General features: G+C 39.7%; 2 protein-coding genes across 2 annotated transcripts in view; both read right to left on the bottom strand.

Annotated features, from left to right (window-relative positions):
* The window catches only part of bmp6 (bone morphogenetic protein 6), a 37,652-nt gene that overhangs the window by 5,849 nt on the left and 7,933 nt on the right, over positions 1-23,870 (bottom strand). Inside the window, exons 2-4 of the mRNA XM_067486435.1 lie at positions 10,386-10,578; positions 5,330-5,478; positions 4,862-5,059 (exon numbers count right to left, since the gene is read on the bottom strand). Coding sequence (XP_067342536.1) covers positions 4,862-5,059; positions 5,330-5,478; positions 10,386-10,578 — 540 coding nt within the window. The remainder of the gene's footprint in view (positions 1-4,861; positions 5,060-5,329; positions 5,479-10,385; positions 10,579-23,870) is intronic.
* zgc:101569 (uncharacterized protein LOC449822 homolog) overlaps positions 10,447-23,870 on the bottom strand; it is a 37,434-nt gene continuing 24,010 nt past the window's right edge. The window contains exon 8 of the mRNA XM_067486440.1: positions 10,447-10,578. The gene's annotated coding sequence lies outside the window, so the exon portion shown is untranslated. The remainder of the gene's footprint in view (positions 10,579-23,870) is intronic.

Here is a 23,870-nt window from a genome sequence, read left to right as displayed (position 1 = left end):
TACCATCAATCACTGGATGTCTATGGCTACAGGCAGGTTGACTAAATCCCATTTGCACAGATCCTTGTTTGGCACCAAGAGTTTTGTGTTGGAAGTTACACTGATTAGTTCATTATGCAGCCACATATTCACTTAAAGCAGAAATTGGGTGAGAGACACTACGTCCTTTGATAAAATATTTAATGTGTCTATGCATAGTATCAGATGTTATGATCCTTATAATTCTCAAACTAATAAACTCAATATATTGAACAAAATGTGGATTCCAGCTCACTTTAAAACAACATCTCTGTTTGCACAAAGTACAGTATATAGAAACACACTAATGTCTTTTCTTCTTTTCCCTCACAGATGTACATCTATGCACAAATTTTCCTTGCACCTCTCTGCCTTCAAAGCCATCGGCAGTTACAGTCTGTGGGTTTCTATGAGGAATAAAGCTGATATTTACTGTGGGCTTTCATTGAGTGTAAAAGCCCAGTTTTGTGGTGCCCATAAACCACATCTCCCCTTCCTGCCTGTAAAAATTTAATGCCACACAGCTACTGCTGAGCTCCAGCTCCCATTAGGCTTCCATTCATTTCCTTTTTCCTTTTCTTGACAGTGTGCAGAGGTGAAAAGGGATGTGAAATTCACACACTATGCTTAATATACAAAACTGTATAGTTATATTTACTAATATACTCATTAAAAAAACTCTTTACTAGACTTTGGTGCATTTTTGAATATTGGTTTTTAATTGCAGTGTTTTTTATCACCCCCCCAAAATTTAAAGAATCAAACCATGAACTCCAGTTTCACCTGTTTCTTCCACTACCATCAGGATCAAATATTTGTACATTAAATGGAAAGAAAGCAGTATTTCCTTTAATGACATGGTAATGTGAATGGAGCCTGTTCATGGCACTGAGCTACTACTCCCATATTAGCAGTGTTTAACCTGGAAATGTTTCTCCGGGAGTAGACAGACAGACATTCGATCATGTGACACCAAAACTTTGCACTAAAAGCAATTGAATTCATTAAGGTTGGGCTGTGACTGCTGGTTCCCACCCTGTGTATTCAATAGCAAGGGAGACACCGTCGCTCAAAAACGTTAAGACTTTCGATACACTGAGCTGTATGAAGCATGGGCTGATGTGAATTCTTCCCAGTATTGCCTGCTGGTCATTAAGCTCTTAAAACATTTTCACCAGCCAATCTAGCAGGAGGAAAATGTTCATATCAATCACATATCATTCTGAAAATATAAGACTCCAATGGTTCCATTTCAGTTGCTTTAGCCCAGGGTCCTCCTGTAGGTAAGTGTATGTATTGGTACGCGTGTGAAATTCTACTGAAAAATAAATTTCCACACAATTTCTCAAACCACACCACTATCTACTGTAGGTTTGCTCCAGCAATATGATCAAATCATGCTTCACTTTGGAACTAGAAATTTTTTCAGCCTCTGAAGTAGCAATTACATGAACTACCATTAAGGCTGTGGTGGTGGTGATGGTGGTGACTTGAGCCCAAAGTTTAAAATAAAATCAGGGTTCTCAACCCGGAAGTAAGAAGATGAGAGTCCCAACGGCTATGAAGAGATAAAAGGAGAATATCACCGTTGTCATTGACGTTTCTCCTGTCTTTTTCCCACCCACCAGTCACTTACTACTGAAGTTTATCTTTTTTCCTGTCTTTCATCACAGAGGTTATTAAACCTTGCAAGGGAGCTGTGCTATGTCTAATTACTCCAACAGTAAACAAAAGGAGGTCGGTTGGGGGAAGGCGAGGAGGGAGGAGAGGAGAGGCAGATGAAAAAACAAGTTGGCTGAGAACCGCGTTATTATAATTCTTTAAGCAGTACTGTTAGCATGGTCAGTCTTTTAGTTGTGCAGCTAATGACTGGCTATGCCTAATTACAGGCCGCCTTTGCTACGCTGGGATGTGATATTCCTTCCCAGATGGTTGTTAACTTCCCCCGCAGCCAAAGCCGAACCCAACTCCCATTACTTCCTCAGCCGTTTTCGCCCACAAAACCCCAAATTACCTTTAAAGGTGTTGTATTGTTCTTTTGGCAAGGTACACAGCAGCATTTAGCACTGAGCACACACCAGGCACACCCAGCACCCTGATGACAAAAAAAATATTCATGCATTCTACTTATAACTCCACATGCACTTTAAGTCAAAAGGCAAAAAGACGCTGGACCCAAATGGTTTGCAAATTGTTTGCTTCTGTCAGTGAAAAAAGAAAAACATGATTTATTGCACATGCAGTTTAATGACACAATAATCTCAAAACTAATAATGCAGAAATGCATTTGGCTAAATTTGTCTTAGTTTATCATCTGGAAGACATTTGATATCACATGTCATAAAATTGTGAAAATGAGAAAATAATAATCTAAAACCTCACGGGGAACAGAGATGGGAAAATAACATTTTCCAGTTAAAATGTTTTATATCAGCAGCCTGACAAAGGTATTTTAGTAATTTATGACAAAGTACTATAGTCGAATAAATAAACTCAAAATGAAAATCACCAAAAATGGCTCTCGGGGTGTCAGAAAGCATTAAGATCGGGACCAAATAGAAACAAAAGGCACCAACATAACGAAGAAAGATGACACTAAATCAGTACAGTACTGAACTTCACAGGGCGGAAGTGTGTAATGTGAGTGGAGAGGGAAACAATTTTTAGAAAATACACAGTGAACATCAAAGTTTTAAAAGCCTCTATGTGGAAGCTAGTGCACACTAAAGCAATTAAAATCAAACTTGCTGCTGCTTTCTAGTCTTAGATCTCTTTTTTTCTGAAAGAAGGTCAGGGTGAATTATTGGTAAAAATGCTGTGGTGGCCTGAATCGATGTGCTGTAGCTCTGTGCCAAAGAGAAACTTGGGGGACAACGTCCACATTTTGTTTCTCCCCATGAGCGTGCTGCGAGACGGATGCTCTCCCCATCCATCCTGTCCTCCTCCCTGTCTCTGGAGTGAGTGATGCAGTATTGAAACCATATGCCCTCCTGAATTCCTCACGGATCCTCCCATCCCATCCAGTCCCAGCAGTCTGCTGCTGGCTACGGACACTCGCTGTCGCGAGGGGGGCCTCCCTGCTTCCTGTGTAGGATCTAAATATTTACACTTTACGCTGTCCCAAGTGGCGAGGCGGAGAGGTCTTGATGTTTTGGGTTATGTAAAGTCCAATCTTTCAGGATGCATATTTAACAGATTGTCCTTGTTAGAGCAGATATCTGAGCAGATTCACTTAACAGAAAGTTTTCTGATCTTCCTAATACTAACTAGGACACTGAAGCAGACTATAGGCAACCTACCTTGGTTATTTGCTTATAATTGAAGTTAAGTAGCAGACTGTTATACGATAGCAACTTATATCTATAAACTAGTAGTCACATAGTAGAATGTGTGATAAGACATCTTTCCAGAAATACTAAACCACATTGTGAGCACATGTGCGGCTCAGCTCTCTGATCCACCAGTGTACCACAGCATCACAGTATCTTAGGACAAACATCTTAGGACATCTCAAGCCAAAGGTGACAGCTGGGTAGAGCAGAGTCATGGTCTGGAGCCAAAAATGAACATGTGGTGCACTAACTGTCCTGTTACATAACAAATGATGAGTCTTTGTTCTCTCTTATGTCAGCCAAAGCTTTCATCTAATGCAATTACTGAGAAAAAAAAAAGCCTCGCAGGATTTCAACTTACAACGTCCTGTGTTAACGGCAGCGCAGCGTTACTAGTACGGAGAAACCACAAAATAGGACCTTAACCATATACCATAGTCGTCATTCACAGGTTTTATAAGAAGAAAGAACGTCTAAAACCTTTATTCTTAGACATATCCCCAATGTTTATAGACAGCTTATTTACTGCTGCAGACAGAGATCTCCTCTCATACGCAGCTTTCAGCCAAAGGTTTGAGCCATGAAGGCTTAATATTAACACAATGCTCCATGTGTCAAATTAGCTAAGGATCAGACCAATATTAATAACAGGTTCAGTGAGCAGCATTTCATGTACTGCAGCCGGCACACACAATAAAGCCTCACAGGAGAAGCTTAGCTTCAAGCACCAAAAAGTCTGGCCAGAGCCACACAGCAGGTGAAAGGTGGGCAGATCTGGGTTTGATTTAATGTGAAAAGCTCCCTGCGTTTCTAACATCAGGCCTATACATGCCGATTACATCATCGGAGTAGAAAGAAGAGACTGTGAGGAGATTTAGAGAATGAGGTTGACTGTCAAAATTGATTCACTGTCTGTATCTTAACGTAATATTCGGCGTAGTTTACATGTGTTTGCAGCATTGCCTATCATTCACATATTATTTTTCATTTTGTCTGACTCCAAGTCTTTAACCTCTATCCTCTTCTATACTCTCACTCTAACACCACCCATTTATCTCATCCTCAAGTTTATTTACCTTAAATTCATAGCCAAACGGTCTCTAGTTCAGACTGTCTTGGAGAAGTGCCACAGAAATTCCCTTCAGAAATGACATCTCCTATATATTGTTATGAAAACACTATATTCACTGTTGCAGGTTTCTAAAAACACAGCACAATGCTTAGTCCATACAGAACAGTTACAGTAAAAACAGATTTTGGACATCAACCCTGGACTAGGATTTTCTTCTGATGGGGGCTGATTACGGGGTACTTCAGCTAAAGTCAGGTCCAATTTGTCAAGCGTCTCGAAGAAGAATACTCAAACTTCAAAAAAATACTGTCCGCTGATCGCAACAGGTTAGACATCAGTTACCAATGTACCGCGGTCATGTTAAGGTTAGTTTTAAGGTCTGCGCTGTGCGAAGAGGTCAGTTAAGGTCCAGTGTGTGAATAGACAATGGAAATCTAACCTGCTGGACTCGGTCCTCTGGATCCCTCCTGCGATTGTGTGGATCTGTTGCGATTCTGCTGCCGACGCTTGCCACCAGTTGAGCGGGCGCTGCGGATGTGGACTTCGCTGACTTTGAAGAACGCCACCATAAAAGGCTGCTTCTCCAGTGGACCATCACGGGCCACAAGCCCCACCTCCTTGAAGCTGATGCTACGTCCTGTTTGAGAAGAAACAACACCAAGACACCAAGGCAAGAGGGTGGTCATGTATGAATTTATTGAAATTAACTTCGTTCACACTCAACTACCAGATGACCTCAGGTGGATAACACAGTCATATAGGCATGTTGATTTGCATACGTTCTTGAAATTATTATCCGTTCTTTCTTACTTTTATGTGAATGAGAAGTAGAGAAGTGCTTACACTAAAAAAGTGTGGATTGTGTGCAGTTAAATATATAAGAAACGTATGTAATTAAACCTCTTACCACTGCTGGTCTCCACGCTGACCTGCAGGCCCAGGTTGTGTACTGGGCTCATCACCCAGAGGTTGGTGGTTACCGTGATGTCAAACTCCATCCAGCCCTCGTGAGCTGCCCACAGCCTTCGAGACTCAAGTAGGAACAGATCTGCCTCTCTGGGAGGAAAAGAAAAATATTTTCAATTTTAAAAAAAGCATATAAACTTTCCCCAGAGGAACAAATAGCCAAAGATCCGTTCTGGTTACATTTTGTAAAGTAAGACTGAAATCTAAAAAGAAAATGAATGGGAGAGAATGTCTCAACTGTCACATCACTGTTCAGATCAATGCAGTGACCTTCAGTGCCCTTCCACAACAGGTTAAAAACTCTGACTCTCACCTATGGACTGGTCAACATAACAGCACCCTTCCACCCAAACACCCACATCCAGGTCTACAGTTCCTCTTCCCCGCTGTATGAACAAATGGTCCCTACACCACTTAGCAGAAGATCCAATTTTTTCTTCACTTCTTTTTCTATCCATCCTTTATTATTATTTACTTAAATGTTTTGCTTGCTTTGTATTTCACTTGTAATTCACTATAGATAACAGCTTTGAATGGCGAAGTACACGAATGACATGAAGAGAAAAAAGTAAATCTACAATCTCCATGAAAACATTTGCAAAATCACAGAGGTGCAGTAGAGCATCATCGGATTTGCAGAGAAGATAAATCTACCTCGATACTAAGAGAAACAGCAGAGCTCCTGGTTTCTACAAGGGTAACGGTATCATAACAAAATGACAGAAAGATGGATAGCTGTGCTTAAAAAGAAAATGCTGGGATACACTGTATTGTACTCTGCTCTGATCTGACCAAACAGTCCACCTCTCTGAGGGACAGGGAAAAGGAAGGAATTAAAGCTTTGGTGTCAGGCTCCAGGTATGTTAATGTCATTTACAACATTTTGTGCAGATGAAATCAGGCTTCAGAGTGGAGGACTGTTTCAAACGGGAAGAACAAGACCTGGGTAATACGATTGTTGAACATTTAATGAGAAGACAGCAGAGGAAAAGACAGAACGTGATTGATAACAGGGCCTGTCCTCCCACTGTCCCATTACAGTAGTAATAACACAGCGTCAGGGCTGTCTGTCCTCCTCCAGAGCCGGCATCAAAGCCTCGCAATCACCCAGGTGTTCAGAGAATGCCCCTGCAGTCATGCACCAGCAGCCCCTCTTTATTGGTCATTAATAAGAACATTCCTGGCTGCTTCCGTATCAGCCTCTACACACTGTTTTCCCTCACACAGACACTCCACCCTACTGCGAAGTTCACACATTTGTCACAGCATGGGCCAGCGTGCTTCATAAACTACTGAAGCTGGGAACACACCTGAAGACCAGCAAAGACGGTCAAAGACTAGGCAGTTCACGCATAAAGACTGTTTTCACCAACTGTCACAGATTTCTAGTCTCTGACAGTCTGGAAGTAGCACACACTTAACCACTGAATCCACTGGGGACAACACACTTAACGACTGGTCGGGAACGAGTGGACATTCTACACTCCTAATCCCGCGTCTTCTTGTGCTGAAAAAAATTAACAACCAGGAACTTTGACTTTTTAACTTAACACTTTGTGGGTAAAAGATTAAAAGACGGAAAAAAAAAACCCAGCAACCCCTGCTTTTACATCACGGATGTAAAAGCAAGGACAACACAGAGTATAGAGTCTACAGAGAGAAACGACGGTAAAATAACTTCAAGCTAACGAAAAGCGAAAGGGGTCCACCCCAGAACCGCCTGCAGGGTGAAGGCTACTGAGAGCCTACTATAAGACTTACTGACTGACTGGTTAAATGAATTGGAATAATAAGGTCACAGGTTAGAGCTGTTATTTCATATAATACATCTCCTTTATAAGTCTTGTCAGTGTCTGTTAAAAATGCAACACAAGGAGAGTGTAGCTCACAGTTGGTCTGGCTTTTGCATCAGCCTTCAAATTTTAATCTGCTGAAAAAGCTTTATATGTAAAGTTCAATCAATCTGAAAGGAGAGGATGCAAAAATTCTCAGTTAAAAAAGAAAATATATCTTTTTTATTATTATAGAAACTGGAATTAAAATGATAGTACTGTTTGCAGAAACGGAATTCTATCTAAAAGGTTAAAAAATTAACTCATCATGTTTGGCACACAACTGGAAGAATTGTGCTGACTAGTGTTTGGTCAATACAAGCAGAGTTCAGCTTCCTCCACACATTGTGGGGCATGTCACAGTTTGGGCTTTGTAATCTCTGACATTCCTTACCTGCTGTTACTGAAACCACCCCTATCAAATGAAAAGGACAAAAGGTGTCAGGATAATTAAGCACTCTATCATTACGGCTTAGAGTCAAAACATGAGTGAGGTTTTTACAAGAGGAGGGAGGGGCATGTGAAAGTTAATAGGCTTCCCACTGTTTGGGAGATTACAAAGATAAAGTTTTGCAAAAGCTGCGAAATGAGAAAACACAAACTTCTCATATAACTATTTATGTATTTATTTTCCCATTTAAACTATTAACCTCCTTAATTTGATGGCTAGAGTGAACATATAAAGTAAATCAAAGCAGCTACCAAGTTAATGTTCTATAAATGTTTTACATTTTGTCATGTTGCACCTTGAGTTTGCTCCTATAAAACACGAACCAGTGTGGCATTTTTCTCCACCTGATTGTGCTCCACCCAGAGTGCAATTTTCTTCAAGGTTAAAAAAAACCCTGTTCTACAATAACACAGAAATTGAGATATATGGGCCCTTTAATCTCCAAATATCTTCAGAAATAAAAGGCTTTACCTCCAGGCTGGAGCACACAAACCAGCCCTTGTAGGGATAAAGGAATGCAGAAAATAAGTAGCTCTACAAAAAAGCTAGACAGAAAAATATATACAGTGACTTCACAAAATCTTCAGGCCCATTCAATAGTTTGCAGACTTGATTGTGTTGTAGACTTTAATTTTGAAATGTGGTTAGAGGTTGACTGGAGGCCCACCTGTAGAAAATTGACTGGATACTTTAAAAGGCTCACTCCTGTGTTTATAAGGTCCGACAATTCTTACATTATGTCAGGGGAAAACAAGTCATGAAGTCCAAGTTACTGTGTGTAGAGCTCTCTGATAAAATAGAGCAAAATAGAGATCAGAGAAAAGGTATCTATTTCTAAAATTTGGGAACTAGGTGTTCCCAAGAGCGTAGTCGCCTCAATGACTGTGAAACGAGTCTTAATCTAGTTATCTGTCAAGCCCAACAGCAGTTTGGTTAGACAGAAACCAGAGCCTGTTTGAAGCATTTACACCAATCAGCCACAACATTAACACCACCTGGTGGTTTTAATGTAGTTGACAGGGGTCAGCGTGGGCACGGTCTGCAGCTGCACAGCCACATACGCAGCGAGGAAGGAAAAATAAATGCAGCCAAATACAGAAGAGCCCTTGAATAAAACCTGCTTCAGAGTGCAAAAGACCAGAGACCATGCAGGGTGACAATTACCTGAAGAATCTAACCAAAACAATAATAAAGGGCTTCAGGACAAGTCTCTGACTGTCCTGGGACTACAGTCTATGAACTTGGTGTTCTCCTTCCACCTAAATACGTAATTTTCTTATTAAATGCAAAATAATATATTCATCTAGTGTAATACTGTAGCTTGCCATAAATAACTTTAAAGGATAAAATAGCTTTTCAATTGGAAAACAAAATGTATAGTAAGTGTAAGTGTTTCTTCTCACTTGGCCGCCGTGATAAAACACAAATATCATTCAGAAATCTTGTTGGGTGTTTATCTACCCCTGCAGCAGTAATGTAAATGTTTGGCATGTATTAGCAATGCTCACTTGGGGGATGGTGGGGATTTTGAAGCAGTGCTATTTATAAAACGTGGTATAACCTTTTTGTATCCAGAAAAAGTCTGAGCACACTTGCCGTTTTCAGTAAGACCCTAGTTGTTGTTGAACTGATTTCCAGTGCAACCACAGTGTGGCCCAACAGAAAACCTACTGGGCTCACCTGAGGGTGTGCTAATGTGCACGCATGTTTGTTTGGCCACGCACTGTTAAAAGCCACAAAACATCGCAATGATTTCACTCAATATCTTGGTTTTTGGTAATACTAAACAAGTAAGATGGAATCACGGGACATGTATCAAATAAAGAGCAAATACCTGGAAACATTCAGGTTGATAAATCATGGTGCTGAGAGTGAGAAGTGGGTGCACTGCAGTGCAATAGCACTAGATTTTAAATAATTCAATACTGTTTCATACAAAATTCAATTTTTTTTAGATGTATTGTATTTGATTTTAAGCATAATTAAAATAATAACTAAACAAAGAAGATGGATAGACTACACTTACAATAAACACTCTAAAGTACGACCTTAATGCAACAAAGGGGAGCAAGCCTGTAATTTAAAATTAAGGCTAAATGCATAAACAAGCTTATTAAAAAAAAAAAAGAGCTGTCTAATGCAACATGGATCCAAATGGTAAGAAATTGTAATAATAAGTTAGAGAATTCATAAAGATGAGATGATACAGGAACATCTCTAGGCTACGAAACATAAGTGAAACAAACGAACAGTAGGTGTTGTTGTTATGACGTACAGGAAAATGGATCCAAAACCAGAAAGTGTGCTGTCATCAAAAAAAGGCACTCATACTAAATATTTAACAGGAATAATTATTTAGTGTGTTTATTCTTCAAATTAAATTTTGCTAAAAGGAAAATTATATGGTATCGTATGGTAATGACCAGTGGTAAATAATTAAAATGTTATAATAATTAAAAACAGAAGCTAACGCAGGTGAGATTTTAGCTGAGATAGTATCTTAAATTTTATAATTTATATCTTTATATTGCATATATTATATGTGTATATATACCCAGCACAACCAAAAAAGAAACCAAACCAAAAAAAAAAAAAAAAAAGAAAAGAAAAAAAAGAAAATGAGGGCAGTGCAATTTTGAGGGAAGGGAAGTGTCCCAGCCCAGGGATTCAAACCACTTATCTACCACGCTTATCACCACGTGTATGTTCATTACCTGTCAGGGTGCTCCTTGACCACCTGATAGACTTTGAGTAGAAAGGTGTCGTTGTGGAAGGTGTGGCTCATGCACTCCTTATAGAGGCGAAACTCAGCTGCGGTGACGGCCTCGCCCTCGGGGATTTGTGAAGGGTTGAACTTGAACTCTTTGTGGTGACGCCGCTGCGGAGAGAGCTCCCTGTCGTACTCCACTGTGGGATGGAAACACACACAAACACACAGCGTGAGAGACGGTGTGAGATAATACAGAGAGACAAATGCAAAAACGAATTATTACATGTCAAATACAGACGTTTTGACTGATCAGCTGTCATCAACAATATTAACTTTTTTGACCTTTTTGACGCTTTTATGAGTTTCCCTAATGCATTTTCTACATCCTTTTCACAGACACTGTGCTGAGGTTAACCACAGAAGCTTTTTAAAATGCTCGCGTAATTTATACTTAAGGTCTAATAGGTTTCATGGCTTCCAGTTTCCCTAAATAAACCCCTTCTGTCATCATTCTAAAGCAAAAGCACATTACTTTTTTTTGGTGGTACTGAATGTAAAGACATTCGGTGACCACTTCTGACAGCATGAAATGACAAAAACCAACAAATGCACGCCCTTCTATGTTTTAAATGCAATATGAGCCATAATGATAATGTGCTTTCAGTTCCTGTCTCAGCTGGAGGTTTTTCTCCCACAGCACAGGGCCTGCAGAGGCAACTGACAACACACAGTCAGAAGAGGGAAATGAATAAAGAGGGTCATGTTGAATACAATTAGAAGGCTGTGTACAGAAATATCCATGCAGACATAAACAGTAAACGCTAAGCCTCAAGTATGCGCTATATCCTGTAAAACACACACAAACTAGTAAGATGATTGCTCGAGTACCAAAGACGCACATGAACGCACATTTTAGTTCCATCACACACTCACTTAGAAAACTTTATCATATGCTTCACACACACCCATCATCCTCACCGCTCTGCTTTTGACTTAGTGGGATACAGCACTGGATGTTTTTCACCTTCATGCTGCTTATAGATATGTCCTGACTTAATAAGTGAAAGCTCCCTGTCCAACAGGTTTACCTACCCGATCTGCTAAACAGCACGTGTCCGAGGTAAACAGCACAGCTAATATTTTTACTTTAAGACATATTTCATTTTATTTTGGAATTTTTGGATACTTTCATAGCTCAAACCTGAGGTAACGCAAATTTAGTTTTTGTACCTGAGCCAGGCAGTTTAAAACTTTCCAGTAATTTTATGATGTGGGGACCCACCCAAAATGTGACCAATGACACATTTTTTTCCCCGCGTCATGGCTGCAGAGAAAACCGTGTTGATGTGAGAACACTGGAATAAATCAGACTCTCCTAAATGTGCCAGCTCCACCTCGTACCAACACCCAGGAAGGTCAAAGCTCCACTATTCTCCAGGTATTTCAAAATTACATTAATGCTGAACCTGAGGAACAAACGCAGCAGAGAGGGTGGAGAGGGAAGGAAAACTACAAAGACCCTGAGACCTGGTCAGAACAAATTATGACAGTTGAAACATCTCAGCTTATGATCGAGCCACTTCTGCGTCTTGGTACTTCAAACACTTTCCACCAAGGCAAAGGAAACCACCTATAGAGGATGAGGTGTTATTCACATCAGCGACACTTGTGACTTTTATCAGATGTGACGGTGGCCATTTCATCATCTTTCTCCACCAGCTGCCCACACACATACACACAGATGTTGCAGGAGCTGTGAGTATTACTGAGTGTGGTCTAGTGTTGAATGGTGGAGAGAGCAGCTAAGCTTGTGTGTCTATGCATGCAGTGCTTTAGCTGAGGTCGTGGTACTCTAAATGACTTTACAACACTCCCTTCCAAACCCTTGGGCTTAAAGGCCAACGGCTTGAAATTTTATATTCCCCATTTAGGAACTGACTGACTTTTTGGGCCAAAAACTCTCTGATAAACTGTAGGCAGTGAAAGGGTCAGGAGGGGTTTACATATCAAATATTTATTACATTTGCTGCAATGTATGTTGAAGGCTGAAAATATCAAACACCTGTGGAGAAGTTTTGAAAACCTCCAGTTTTTCTGTTTTGCCATTTGACCACATGCTTGTTGATAAGTAGGAGAAATAGTAGCTGTGCTAAATTTCTTGTATCTCAAACCCAACCGGTTTACAACTAGGTGGAAGCCTATATTCCCTTGACTGTGCAATATTATGTTAATGCTTCTTTAAAATTTGTGCAGCCTGGACCGTGCCGGTTGAAAACACACCCACACACACAGTCTGGGAGTTATCCAGTGTAGCCACAGTCTTCCAGTAAGCAGCTCCAGTGAAGCAGCAAGGGTGTTAACAAGTCTGGTCTTAGAACTCAACTGGCAACTTCTTATACTGTGTATTTCCTGAAAAATCCTCCAAAAACTAATGCAATCAGACAAGGGGAGTGCAAAAACAATCTGGTCAATGAGAAAACTGTTTTTGCTATGCACTGATTTCATTAGGCTTTAATGAAATTCACAGGACACTTTTCTTTTAATGTGTATGTTCCTCAACGGGCGACCAAAACCTCAAGGCACTCAAAGAACTCACCAGCCCGTTCAAGTTCACATTAATCATTTTCTTTTTATCACACAGATGGGAGCCATTTCGATTACTGTCCAGGTAGAGAGAAAACAATCAAACCTATGCATTATGAAGACAGCCACAGTCTCCCATCTCCCATTATGTTATATTTGATCACTGCAGCCCCCTCTGCTCAGTGTTAGTGGCTAAGTAGCTGCTTCCCCACATCCTCAGCTTGAAATGCGATTGGAATCCACTGGGGTCTCGCATCAAAATCAAAGTTAAGTGTTCACACAAGAGACACAGGGAGTGCAACCTCTTTGCTAATGCACTGTGACGTGAGCTTTGAGACAGGAACACACAGAAGGGAAAATGTATTTAGATTAGGATGGTTTGTGGAAGAATTTGGGAAAAGACTGATAGTAAAAGTGGTTTTGTGTTCGAATACTAATCAATAGATGTGTTTTATAGCTTTGTTTTTTCTATCACTTGCAAGCTAGTCAACATTTAATGAGAAATGACACATAAAAATAAAATATGACTAAGTCGGTCTCGGTTACTTTGGCTTAGATTGTGGCTCTCTCGTTCACACAACACATAAAATTCTTTTTGATGATTCAAATTATTGCATTTGGGGATGAGAAGCACTCAGAGAAAAATAACTAGAAAGACAAGGAAGAGACCGAGTGTGGAGAGTTGTGGGGAGCAAAGAAAAAAAATGAAGGCATTGAAAACAATAAGACAAATAATACAATTAAAATAACAGGAGAAGAAGATAACTGATAAATGGATGAGATGACAAGACCAGATGAAGGAAGACAAATAAGTTACCACAGAATAGAAGATAAAGAGACCAAAGGGACAAAAATATAGAGGGAGAAGGAGAAAGAGAAAGTCTGGGCTGCAGTGAGAGGAGGAGAGATAGAGACGGTTAGTGACAGAAAGAAAGTGAGATGGACGATTCCCAGATTCACTTGGCTGCTTTGATAGAAGCTGTTCTCACATTTCCACCTGCGCAACATCTGGCTCGGCTGTTCTAGGCATTATAGTAACCCACATAGTAGCACAGAAACACACAGACACACACACACAAAGAAACTGTGAGTCATTTGCTTTCATATGTATTCATATGATAAACAGTCTGCACATGCTGAGTGGTTATTAGATATATGTCATACATCACAGTGTAAATATGCTGTACTGTACTGCTTGTGATTAAATGTGATTTGAAACTTTTCCTTTTTTTTTAAGACTGTTACAAACAAATGCCAGCATTTGGCAAGTTTCCATTTAACATGATCACTTTGCATCAGTAATAATTTTCATTATATTAGAAGGGAATATCGTATTAGATTCAAGACATCCGAAACAGCTCCATGACTGTATTGTAATTGAAGAGAAAAAAATCTAAGGAAAAGTCAAAAAATTCGCATTTGTGTTAGAATAACATCAAATTGCTGCTACATTTTTTGAAAAACAAAACAAATGTGACATTACACATACTTTTGTACGACAGGTTGACTTGTTATAAACAAAGATGTGGGCCTCTTTAAGCGAGGTAAAGGAAGGAAAAAGTGAAAAGGTGCTGAAGGAAAGATAAGTGAGTGAAACTTTGAGCCAGAACTCTGTCTTGCGCAGGAGGAGGCAGAGTAAACGAACAGGTGGACAAGATAGATGAAGAGACAAAATGGAGCTAGGAGCTTATGTTAGTACTGAGGTTACTGCTGCTGCTCTGCCAATGTGTTGCTCATAATACAACTCCTGCATAGGCGCAGTGTTGCATGGCCACTTAAGTAGACTTAAGCTCGTGCAGGGATCCATTTTTATTGCTTATAAAAATGCCAACCTTAATTGCAGGTTTGTGACAACAGGTGAACTCCAATCTTCTGAACAAACATCAGACAAAATTGCCACAACCACCTCCACACCTTGATTTCTCCAGAAGCGCACAGCTCATGAGGTGCAGAATCCTCCATAGTGGCTATTTTGTTCCTTTCTAGCCAAGACTCAAATTTGTATTTCACACATCATCAATCTTTGTTCCTCTCAGCTCTATCTTACAACTCACTGCATAACTTAGGGGTTTACTCTTTTATTCCTGATCCCAACAGAAAAGACTGGGAATTGACAATTAGTTTAAAAACCAGGTTAAACACTTATACTCTCACTCTCAGTGTCTCCAGATACAAAAATGTCAATCTTTCAATAAAGAAAAGACCTGGTTGAACTAACATGGGAAAGAAGCCAGTGTAGCTGAATTTTTCTCTCTAGTACAACAGACCATCCAGCATCTTTTAAAAAAACAATCTTTGTGGGGGTTTTTACATAAAGTATGCCAAAACTGTAAATAAAATCTCTGCTTTCTAATTAAATCTGTAATTTATTGTTTCCTCTGACCCATAATGCATCACGTCGAAAGGAGAGGCTAAGAGAGCAAGAGTAAATGAATATAAGCAAAGAAAAGGGAATGAAAACATTTTCACAAACACCCCTCAATTAAGTTTTTTGCACACCAAGAACCTGTCAACATTGTTAAAAGACTTTGTGGATGGCTAAACCAATAAAAAATGTTCTGGATGTCCAAGGCATGAGAAGAATCCATCTGTGTTTATGTAATTACAGCCCATAATCCGTCTGGTTTTTCTCTCAGACTTGATGGTTTCTGAGGATAGGTCAGAAATTCCATTTATCGCTAATTCCTCCAAAGTCCCATCTAATTAACCATTTGGCTCGTCAAACTGACCTTCTCTGGAAACTTCTGAAGCTGATACAATCACAATTCTTTGATGGTAGCCACTACTTTGTTGAAAAATTAAAACATCTCGTTAAAAAACATCTCAACAATGTGTCTGAAAAAAAGCTCCAGCACCAATAACACATGGAGACAGCTGTTAAATTTCAGCAAAGCAAATGAATACTGGCAGCTTACAGTACACACACGGACAAAATGGTGTGAGCTGCCTGAGGTGTTGCCATTATGCTTGGCTGCCAAGAGGAGCTGTTAAACAAGGGTGTGCGTTTGTGTCTTAGGATGCTCAACCTTTGCTCTGATCTTCTCCCCTGACCCAGCATCAAAGCCGACCCACTGAGCACCACAGGATCAGCCAAGGGCCACTGGAAGGAGCGAGAGTTTATGTCTGATGCATGTAGGTGCACGCACACACACACAGGAACACACTCACACACCTCTGGACATTTCCTACAGATGTAAATGTGAAACAGATCAAGGAAAACCTGACTGTCACAGCCTCCAAGTTACTGGGATATAAATAAAGAACGACACGAGAAAACCAATTGCTGCCACCGTTGTGTGTCTGGCGGTGGCAGATAACATCAGAAAATAACTGTCCAAAGAGTATGTAAACCACATGCATACTCAGGGTTAGCACCGCAGACCAAAGAAACAAAGAAAAAATTCTAATGTCATTTGAGTTGTCAGAGTACCAGAGTCACACCACCACTCATTCAGACCTTAAAACCCTCTCTTTAGTGTCAACGGACAAACCAACACAGCAGCTCAAAATTCAGAGCCTTACAATTCATGCTGCACTTTCTCTTTTAGGACACATAGACAGATACGCACATTCATTCGTCATTGGCCTGGATATCCAGCCTGCGCCTCTTCCATTACCTCCCACAGGTTACAGTACATAATGACATCACTACACAGGCATTCCCAGGAACAAAGGGCCCATTTGAACCATATAATCACATTTTCTCTACAGCCATCATCCTCCATATAATCCTTGAAAAACCATTTGGGTTTTTCTAAAGGCCCATCCAAAACCATGACACATAATGTCAGATGGACTGTCCCAGGACACACACAAACTCATACACATCCACAAAGGCAGATTATTTTAGTTTTGTTCCCAGCACCTTGAGCCCTATCACCACTGTTCTGCATTCCATAAAAGATCAAATACCGAGGTATGGATACACATTCATCTTTTGTCGATTTGAGACTTGCAGCTAGTGCACAATGTGTGTGTGTTTGTTAGTGTGTATGTGTATCTAAGCCTTTGGGTAGGCAGGTAATTAGCTATAATTGCACTTCAGCTTGGGCTTTGCTAACAGATATCTGAGGTATGGCTGTTGGACTGTATAATATCAGTATTTTCCATCTATGGACTGACAGCTGCAGTCATCAGCTCTCTGTTGAGTCTCCAGTTGGCCTCCAAGTAGCTGGATATGTCATACCTGTGATTTTGATATCATTTTTTTCAAGCACTACTACTATTCTGCTAGAGAGGCCATTTAAACTGCAGGAGTATGTCACTGTTCCTGTTATGCCCCTTTCCTGTTCTATTTTCTCCTACAGTTATGTACTCCATCACAATGTACCATGAGATCAAGATATCATAAGGGAAGGGAAGTGGAACAAAACCCATTTACTGACATTTCTGCAATAACTATTCACTAACTATAGACAAAACCAAATAAATATGCTCCTTAGACAAACAACACCCTTTAATATAATGGAAATGCCAAAAGTGCTTGAAAGTGCACCAACTCCTTCATATCAAGTCTTGAGTCATAATTTCTTGCAATTAAATGGCTAAACTACACTCTGCCCAGCAAGGATCTTATTTAGGCTTAAAATAAAACATTGGGTGGTGAAGTTCTGAGTAAGTTCGCAAAGGATTTTGCAATCATTGTCTACAGATCCCAAAATGGCGGCAGCATCACATCTCATTAAGGATTGTTGTTTGGCCGTTGTACATAAATTCAAATGTTTTGCACCGTCCTTGCACACTAATCCCTGGGATGCAAGTGGGGCTTTTGTTTTGTTATCTTAAATTAGTAAAATATACCAAATCACATGTTTTAGTTGCAGCTTGCATTTTATAACTTGGAGAAAAGGATGATGAACCTCACAGGATTATTAAGACAAATAAATGTGTATGGGAGAAGCCTTACACATGTAAACCTTTACACTGCTGTCTATAATCAATCTTTCTACAGCATTTGCATCTGTCTAAACACTTGTAGGTATGAATGGCCAAAGAGAAATACTAATTGACATTAATAGCCAGATGCGATTTCTCTTAAAGCACCTGTAAAAACAAGGGTTTGTTTCGCTGGACACTAATTTGTGCCAATGAGCTGTCAACAAGAGACGGTGTAATATCTCTTTCATATTTGTAAAGACAATCCATGAAATCAGGACAGAAATAAGCTGGGAAACAAACAACGGAGACATTCTTCTTTCCACTTTATAGGATGTTAATAAAAACGTAATTCTACTGTGGCGCAGCTGTCACAACATCCTCTGGTCAGACTAATGTTGGCCTACGCTTCCATCAGTGGTCTTCATTTATTCTTCATATGAATTTCATACAATTTCAAGTTTAGTATAAAGACATTTAGCTACTGATAGAGGAGAAATTTTAACTCTTACAAGCTTTCAATAAAAAACAAAAACTAAGAATTTTGTTCTGCCATCAGGAGCAATTCATTACTAATTTGACTTCATGGTGTTTGTAGGACTACTTGGATAAAATCACAAGTTTTCTGCTGGGGTTTGGCGTGTGGTGTGTGTCCATCTCAATTTTCCCCCCAAATCTTGTTTTTTGTTTTTATTTGTTTCAAAGGCTGATTTGACCGAAAAACCGAATAACAAGAAAATAAACACAACCAAACACTGCACCGATAAACAAAATACGGCGATACCAAACACTTTGCTGTCCCAAATCACTGCATACTAAAAGATACATTGTTTAGTCAGTCGGATTACCGGGATTTGCTGTACTTCGGTTGCCAGATGATACAGTGGAAAAACATTGGGAAGACCAGCAGAGGAGGCCGAGTCTGATATCACGACTGTCTGCTAAGGAAGTATCTGCTGCTGAAAATCTATCAGCAAAAGATGTAAATAAAGCAAATTTTGACGTTACAATTAAAGTCCATATTTATTGGGGGATTCAGTGACCACGGCAAACAGGTCTGATAATTTAATAAAAAAAATACTCTGATCTTGTTCGTTCTTCCTGCAAGTTTCGCTGTCCTTGATGTTAAGCTCCATTTCCTCTGCGATTTATATGACCAGTGATGACTACTTACTGCTATCCTCCTGGGTTGTGACCACAGACCCACTCTGGAACAGCTTCCTCAGCTGCTTTAGAGATCGACCACCATTTAGTGCTAAGTGAATACTGCGTAAACAGAAATGTACTCCCAAGGCTTTTGATGGGAGTGCAAAATCAGACACTGCTGGTGGGTTTGAATATTTACCAGGCCTCATTTTATTTACGCTGTATCAATACAGGGGAAAAGATGATCAAGAATCCAGTTTTATTGGCTTGTCAGGCATGTGGGAAGATATGATTTCACAGGCACGTATTTTTGTGTGTCACACTTTATGTTGTCTGCCGAGTCATTATTTTACAGGTAGTTTTTAGACGGTTGTCTGCATCCCTGCATTGATTTGTCCATATGTGTGTCCATGTGGCTCTACAACAGGCAGCAGCACAGGCAACAAAGAGGCCTGCTATAGTGATCTGCTGTTAATGTCTGCTTTTGGGCAGCAGGTGTGCATGTGTGCGAGCGTGTGTGTGTATGTAAAAGTGTGTGTCTGGACTCAGCCAGTCTGGTCCCAGATTTAGAGGAGGAAGCCAGCGTCAGGGCCAGGAGATGGATCTCTCCTGAGGGATCCGATAAATAAGGAAAAAATATCTTTGAAAAAGGTAAACGCAGCTGTTTCCAAAGGAGAGGTCAAAATATTAGTGGCTTTGCATTCCACAGCCACAAGGTAGAAGGCCAGCTCACTGTGATGTTGCTTGGGACTCTTGGGACTCTTTTCCCTCCCTCACACCATAAACACCTCTTTCCTCTTACTGCCTTCTCTGCCACTCTGCACATTATTTCTTCCCTCTGTACCAATCTATCTCCTATCCCCACCTCTGTGTGCCTTTCTTTCCCCTTCACTCTCTCAGTCATGAAGACAGTTAGGCCTCAGCGCAATTCCCTTTGGAAATTCCATAGTAACCGCAATGCATTTCACCGGCTTAGAAGGGGAGCATATGATCCACTGATAAATCAGTCTAGCCCAGCTTCAGTCTCCCCCCTGGGCTGCCTTACATGTAAGACCTACTGCTTGTTTTCCACACAGGCACAGCTCCAACAACAGCGACGGTAACCAGATACCTGGATATTCAAAAAACAGGTGAGCCTTGAGGAAAATGTGAAGAAAAATAATCAGTGTTTCTAATAATACATCTGTCCACAATGTCACACAATTTTGGGGAGATAAGTGTGAAGACATTTGGCTTTTTTGCGTTGGGTTTTCGCTGAAAGCAAGAAACACACATCTGAACTGCTTTACAAAATTATTTGTGTTATTTCAGTTTGGGTGAGGGGCAGGAAACTGTGACCTGTTCTGTAAATCTACAAAAAAATAAATGCATCAAAGGAGAATATTTGCACGGAAATCTAATGCTTTATATAAGTGACTATACCTGATTTAGTGGTTTTATGTGATCATTGCTTTCCCAATCTGTTTTATTGTGGGATGTGGATGAACAATGTATGTCATAAATTAAAAAAAAAAAGAAAAGTTAAAAAAAGTCTCTTTTTAAAATCCTTAATTAAATCTTGAAATATTAGTTATGAATCAAGTTTTCCCTGTTTACAGCCATCGAATATCAATTTTTCCACATGACCCAGCAGCAGGGGGTCTGATGGTGCAGTGATAGAGCATTGGGTTGCAATGCAGAAGGCCGCAAGTTCGAATCCCAGTCCACCAGGTGTGGCCCTACCCCGCAACCAAAGGGTCCGGTGCCCCGAGCTGGTTAAAATGGGAGGGTTGCAGCAGGAAGGGCATCCAGTGTGGCAGCAGGCTGAAAGCCACTGATTTTTGGCACATAACACAGCAGCATTTTCATACATGTCACTATTACAAATATAATATTCAAAATGAGGAAGTTCTGTTCTTGTACAGGTAAACAACAGGATTTATATTGACTGAATATTGGCTGAGAGGTTATTTCCTGATTATTACAGAAACACAATCAAATTATTCTTGGTGGTCTGTCCACCAAAAAAAGACCACTGTCTTTCAGTTATGTTTCTATGTGGACATAACGTAAAGTAAGGAGCAGTATAAAGTATAAAGCCGGAGTAGTATCTTTTCTTACAACCTGGATAAAGAGGCAATGCATTATTATACGCATTTAAAAATGTCTGCATCACATTCCTCTTATACACAAAACCCAGTGTGCTTGGACATCAGCTTAGTTTAGTATATAACAGCTGTGGCTATACTGACTGTGATTTACAACATGTAGAACATTGACAATCAGAAACTCACTGTAGATGTACATGACTGAAAAATGTGAGACTTCCTGGAAAAGGATTCATACTGGACTTTTAAACCCTGAGTCAGATAAGGTATCCAAGAGACTGGCTGCTTGGAGGTGTGGAAAGTGACCACAAAGGAGGAAAAGACTGGGCAGAGTTTCCCCTGCACATCCTTAGTGATAAGATCCTTTTATCCTGAAAGCCTCGTGATACTGGGAGTGGATACATTGTTTTATGGGTGGCCTCAGTGGGAGACAAACCCCTAACCTCTGGACAGATTAGTGTACTGAGATATGAACACTACCATTTTTTCATCTTTTTGCTATTTAACCTGACAGTTTTTTATCTTTTAAATTTGCAGCTCTGTTATGATCCGACGTGTTCTCCTCCTTGTACTTCTTTCTTCCATCACCCTATTTTTCTTCCTCTGATAAAGCCTCTGGTTACGTGTCTAAACTTCTTCATCACCTTAGTATTCACTCCTTTGAACCAAATACCTTGCACTTGCTCCAAAGAGTTTTTTTTTAATTGTATTTCATGTTTTTTTATTTAGGATTTTAAAATTACATAAGTCTCTGATAAAAACACAGTATATGCTCATTTTGCTCCTCCCTCTCTTCTTTTTCTCATTTCTCTCTCCTGCCTCCATCCATCCCTCCTGTCTCCAACTGTTTTCCTGTCAGCATCATGTTTGGAAAGTCACCCCGTGGGTCAGCCTAGGGCTCGTAAATTTGTCAGTGGCAGCATGGTTAAAAGGGAGGCTACTTGCTCAGGAGGGTCAGGGGCGTCAATGCTCACATGGGGCCTTTTTCTCACTGTGGACCTGTGGTTGTTGTTTCAGGCATGTCCTCTTAAGAGAGCTGACCAGCCTGGGAACATGTGAGAGGTACAGTGGTGCAGCTTTCAATGTTTGGTGAAGAATTATTGTATAACGAGCTAGAAGTCCTTTTTGTCTGACATGTATATTCAAATATGCTCCGGGCAATGCACAAGTGAAACCTTTTTATTTGTTCACTAAGATCTTTGCTTAAGTAAATGACTACATTCTTTGGTTAACCCTTGACCCTAATCTTAAAGGAAAACTCTCCCCCGAAAAATGTATAACTTAAATAAACACCAATTGTTGATCTACCTTAACTTTCCATCATGTTATACAATTGTTCTTGTCGTTTTGTTTTTTCCTTCTAAGTTTTGCTAAGATATTTTTTTCTGGTGATGTAATGAATTGTCATATTGTTTCCTTGTGTTAAAATATTCCACTGCAAGTAGTCAAAATTCTGACAAAGCTTTTAAAACTATCTGTGAAAATCTGAGGAAATAGAATGTGTTAGAATTTCAATATCTGCTTATTAGGTCTAAAATTCTAAGCCGACACACATCCTAAAAAAGGACATGTGCAATATTAAGTACTGAACTTAAATGTAATTGTAAGAAATTTCTACTTTACTTGAGTATTTCTGCTACTTCTTACTTTTACGCCACTACATTTATTTAATAATTAGTTACAGTACTTAAATTCGAATTTAATCAATAAAATGCATGTGCAACACTTTATTGATCTCCAATGTGAAATTCACAAGCTGCCAATCAGTACTTAAAGTAATTAAAGTTGTAATTCTCAGATTTAAAAACGCAATCATTCAAACAGTATATTAGGTTTTTAAAGCGCCATTATTACCTGCTACAAAATTAAAGTGATTAAAGTGAATCTTATAATGTAAAATGAGCCATTATGAAAAAAAAGTACTTTTGGTACTCAGTATTTTTATAAAATAATAAATTTGCACTATTTTACCTGAGTAACATTGTGAATGTTTTACCACATTACCACAACGACAGGGTCATTATGATAATGTATGGAGTTTACTGGGCACACACAGACAGTCTGAGTTCAATGGTTCACAACCTTTTTAACACTGGGGCAAACCAGAAAGTCCAAAGACAAATCTGACAGCGTTTACTATTAAGCACTGTATTAAATCACAATTTCTCTAACCACTGAAACCAGGGTGAAGCAAAATCAACCCACAGGGTAATTTTAACAATTACAACTTTAAATGATCTTAAAGTGTAAAAAGCTGATGAGATGTGAGATTACACTGTTTTCTAAAAATATAAAAATAGATTTGATTTCCAGCTGTTTGACATCAACCTAACAGCTTCATGTTGTTTTCATGTGCACTAATGCCAGCTATTGTATCCACACGTGTGTGCGTGCAACTTTATTCTCCTCTTACAATCAGCCCAAACCCACTGGGCAGCAGGTGTTTCTAACTTGATGCAGAAAGAATGACGTAGCTTTGATTTTATTTGTCACTGCAAACACAGAAATCAGAGGAAATGCACTAATCAAAACCAAGAGACACTTGTTTGTATCTGTGCATCTTTGTCGTCGCTTTTACATATACAAACAGATATACAAACACAGCCTCATATAAGCACACAAACCGTAATTCCTGGGTAATGATCGCTTCAGTACAGACGCTTCATTCTACTGAGTTAAACACAAGACAAAGGCTGACAGTTTCCGTAGAAGAAAGTGAAGAGATTTTTTTCTTTGGTGTCTGGAAAAACCTTTAAAAATTGCATTTGGATTGACGGACATTTGAATAAACCCATAAT

Source organism: Channa argus, chromosome 19, assembly GCF_033026475.1.
Source record: "Channa argus isolate prfri chromosome 19, Channa argus male v1.0, whole genome shotgun sequence".
Lineage (NCBI taxonomy): Eukaryota > Metazoa > Chordata > Actinopteri > Anabantiformes > Channidae > Channa > Channa argus.
This window is presented reverse-complemented; position numbering and strand designations above follow the sequence as displayed.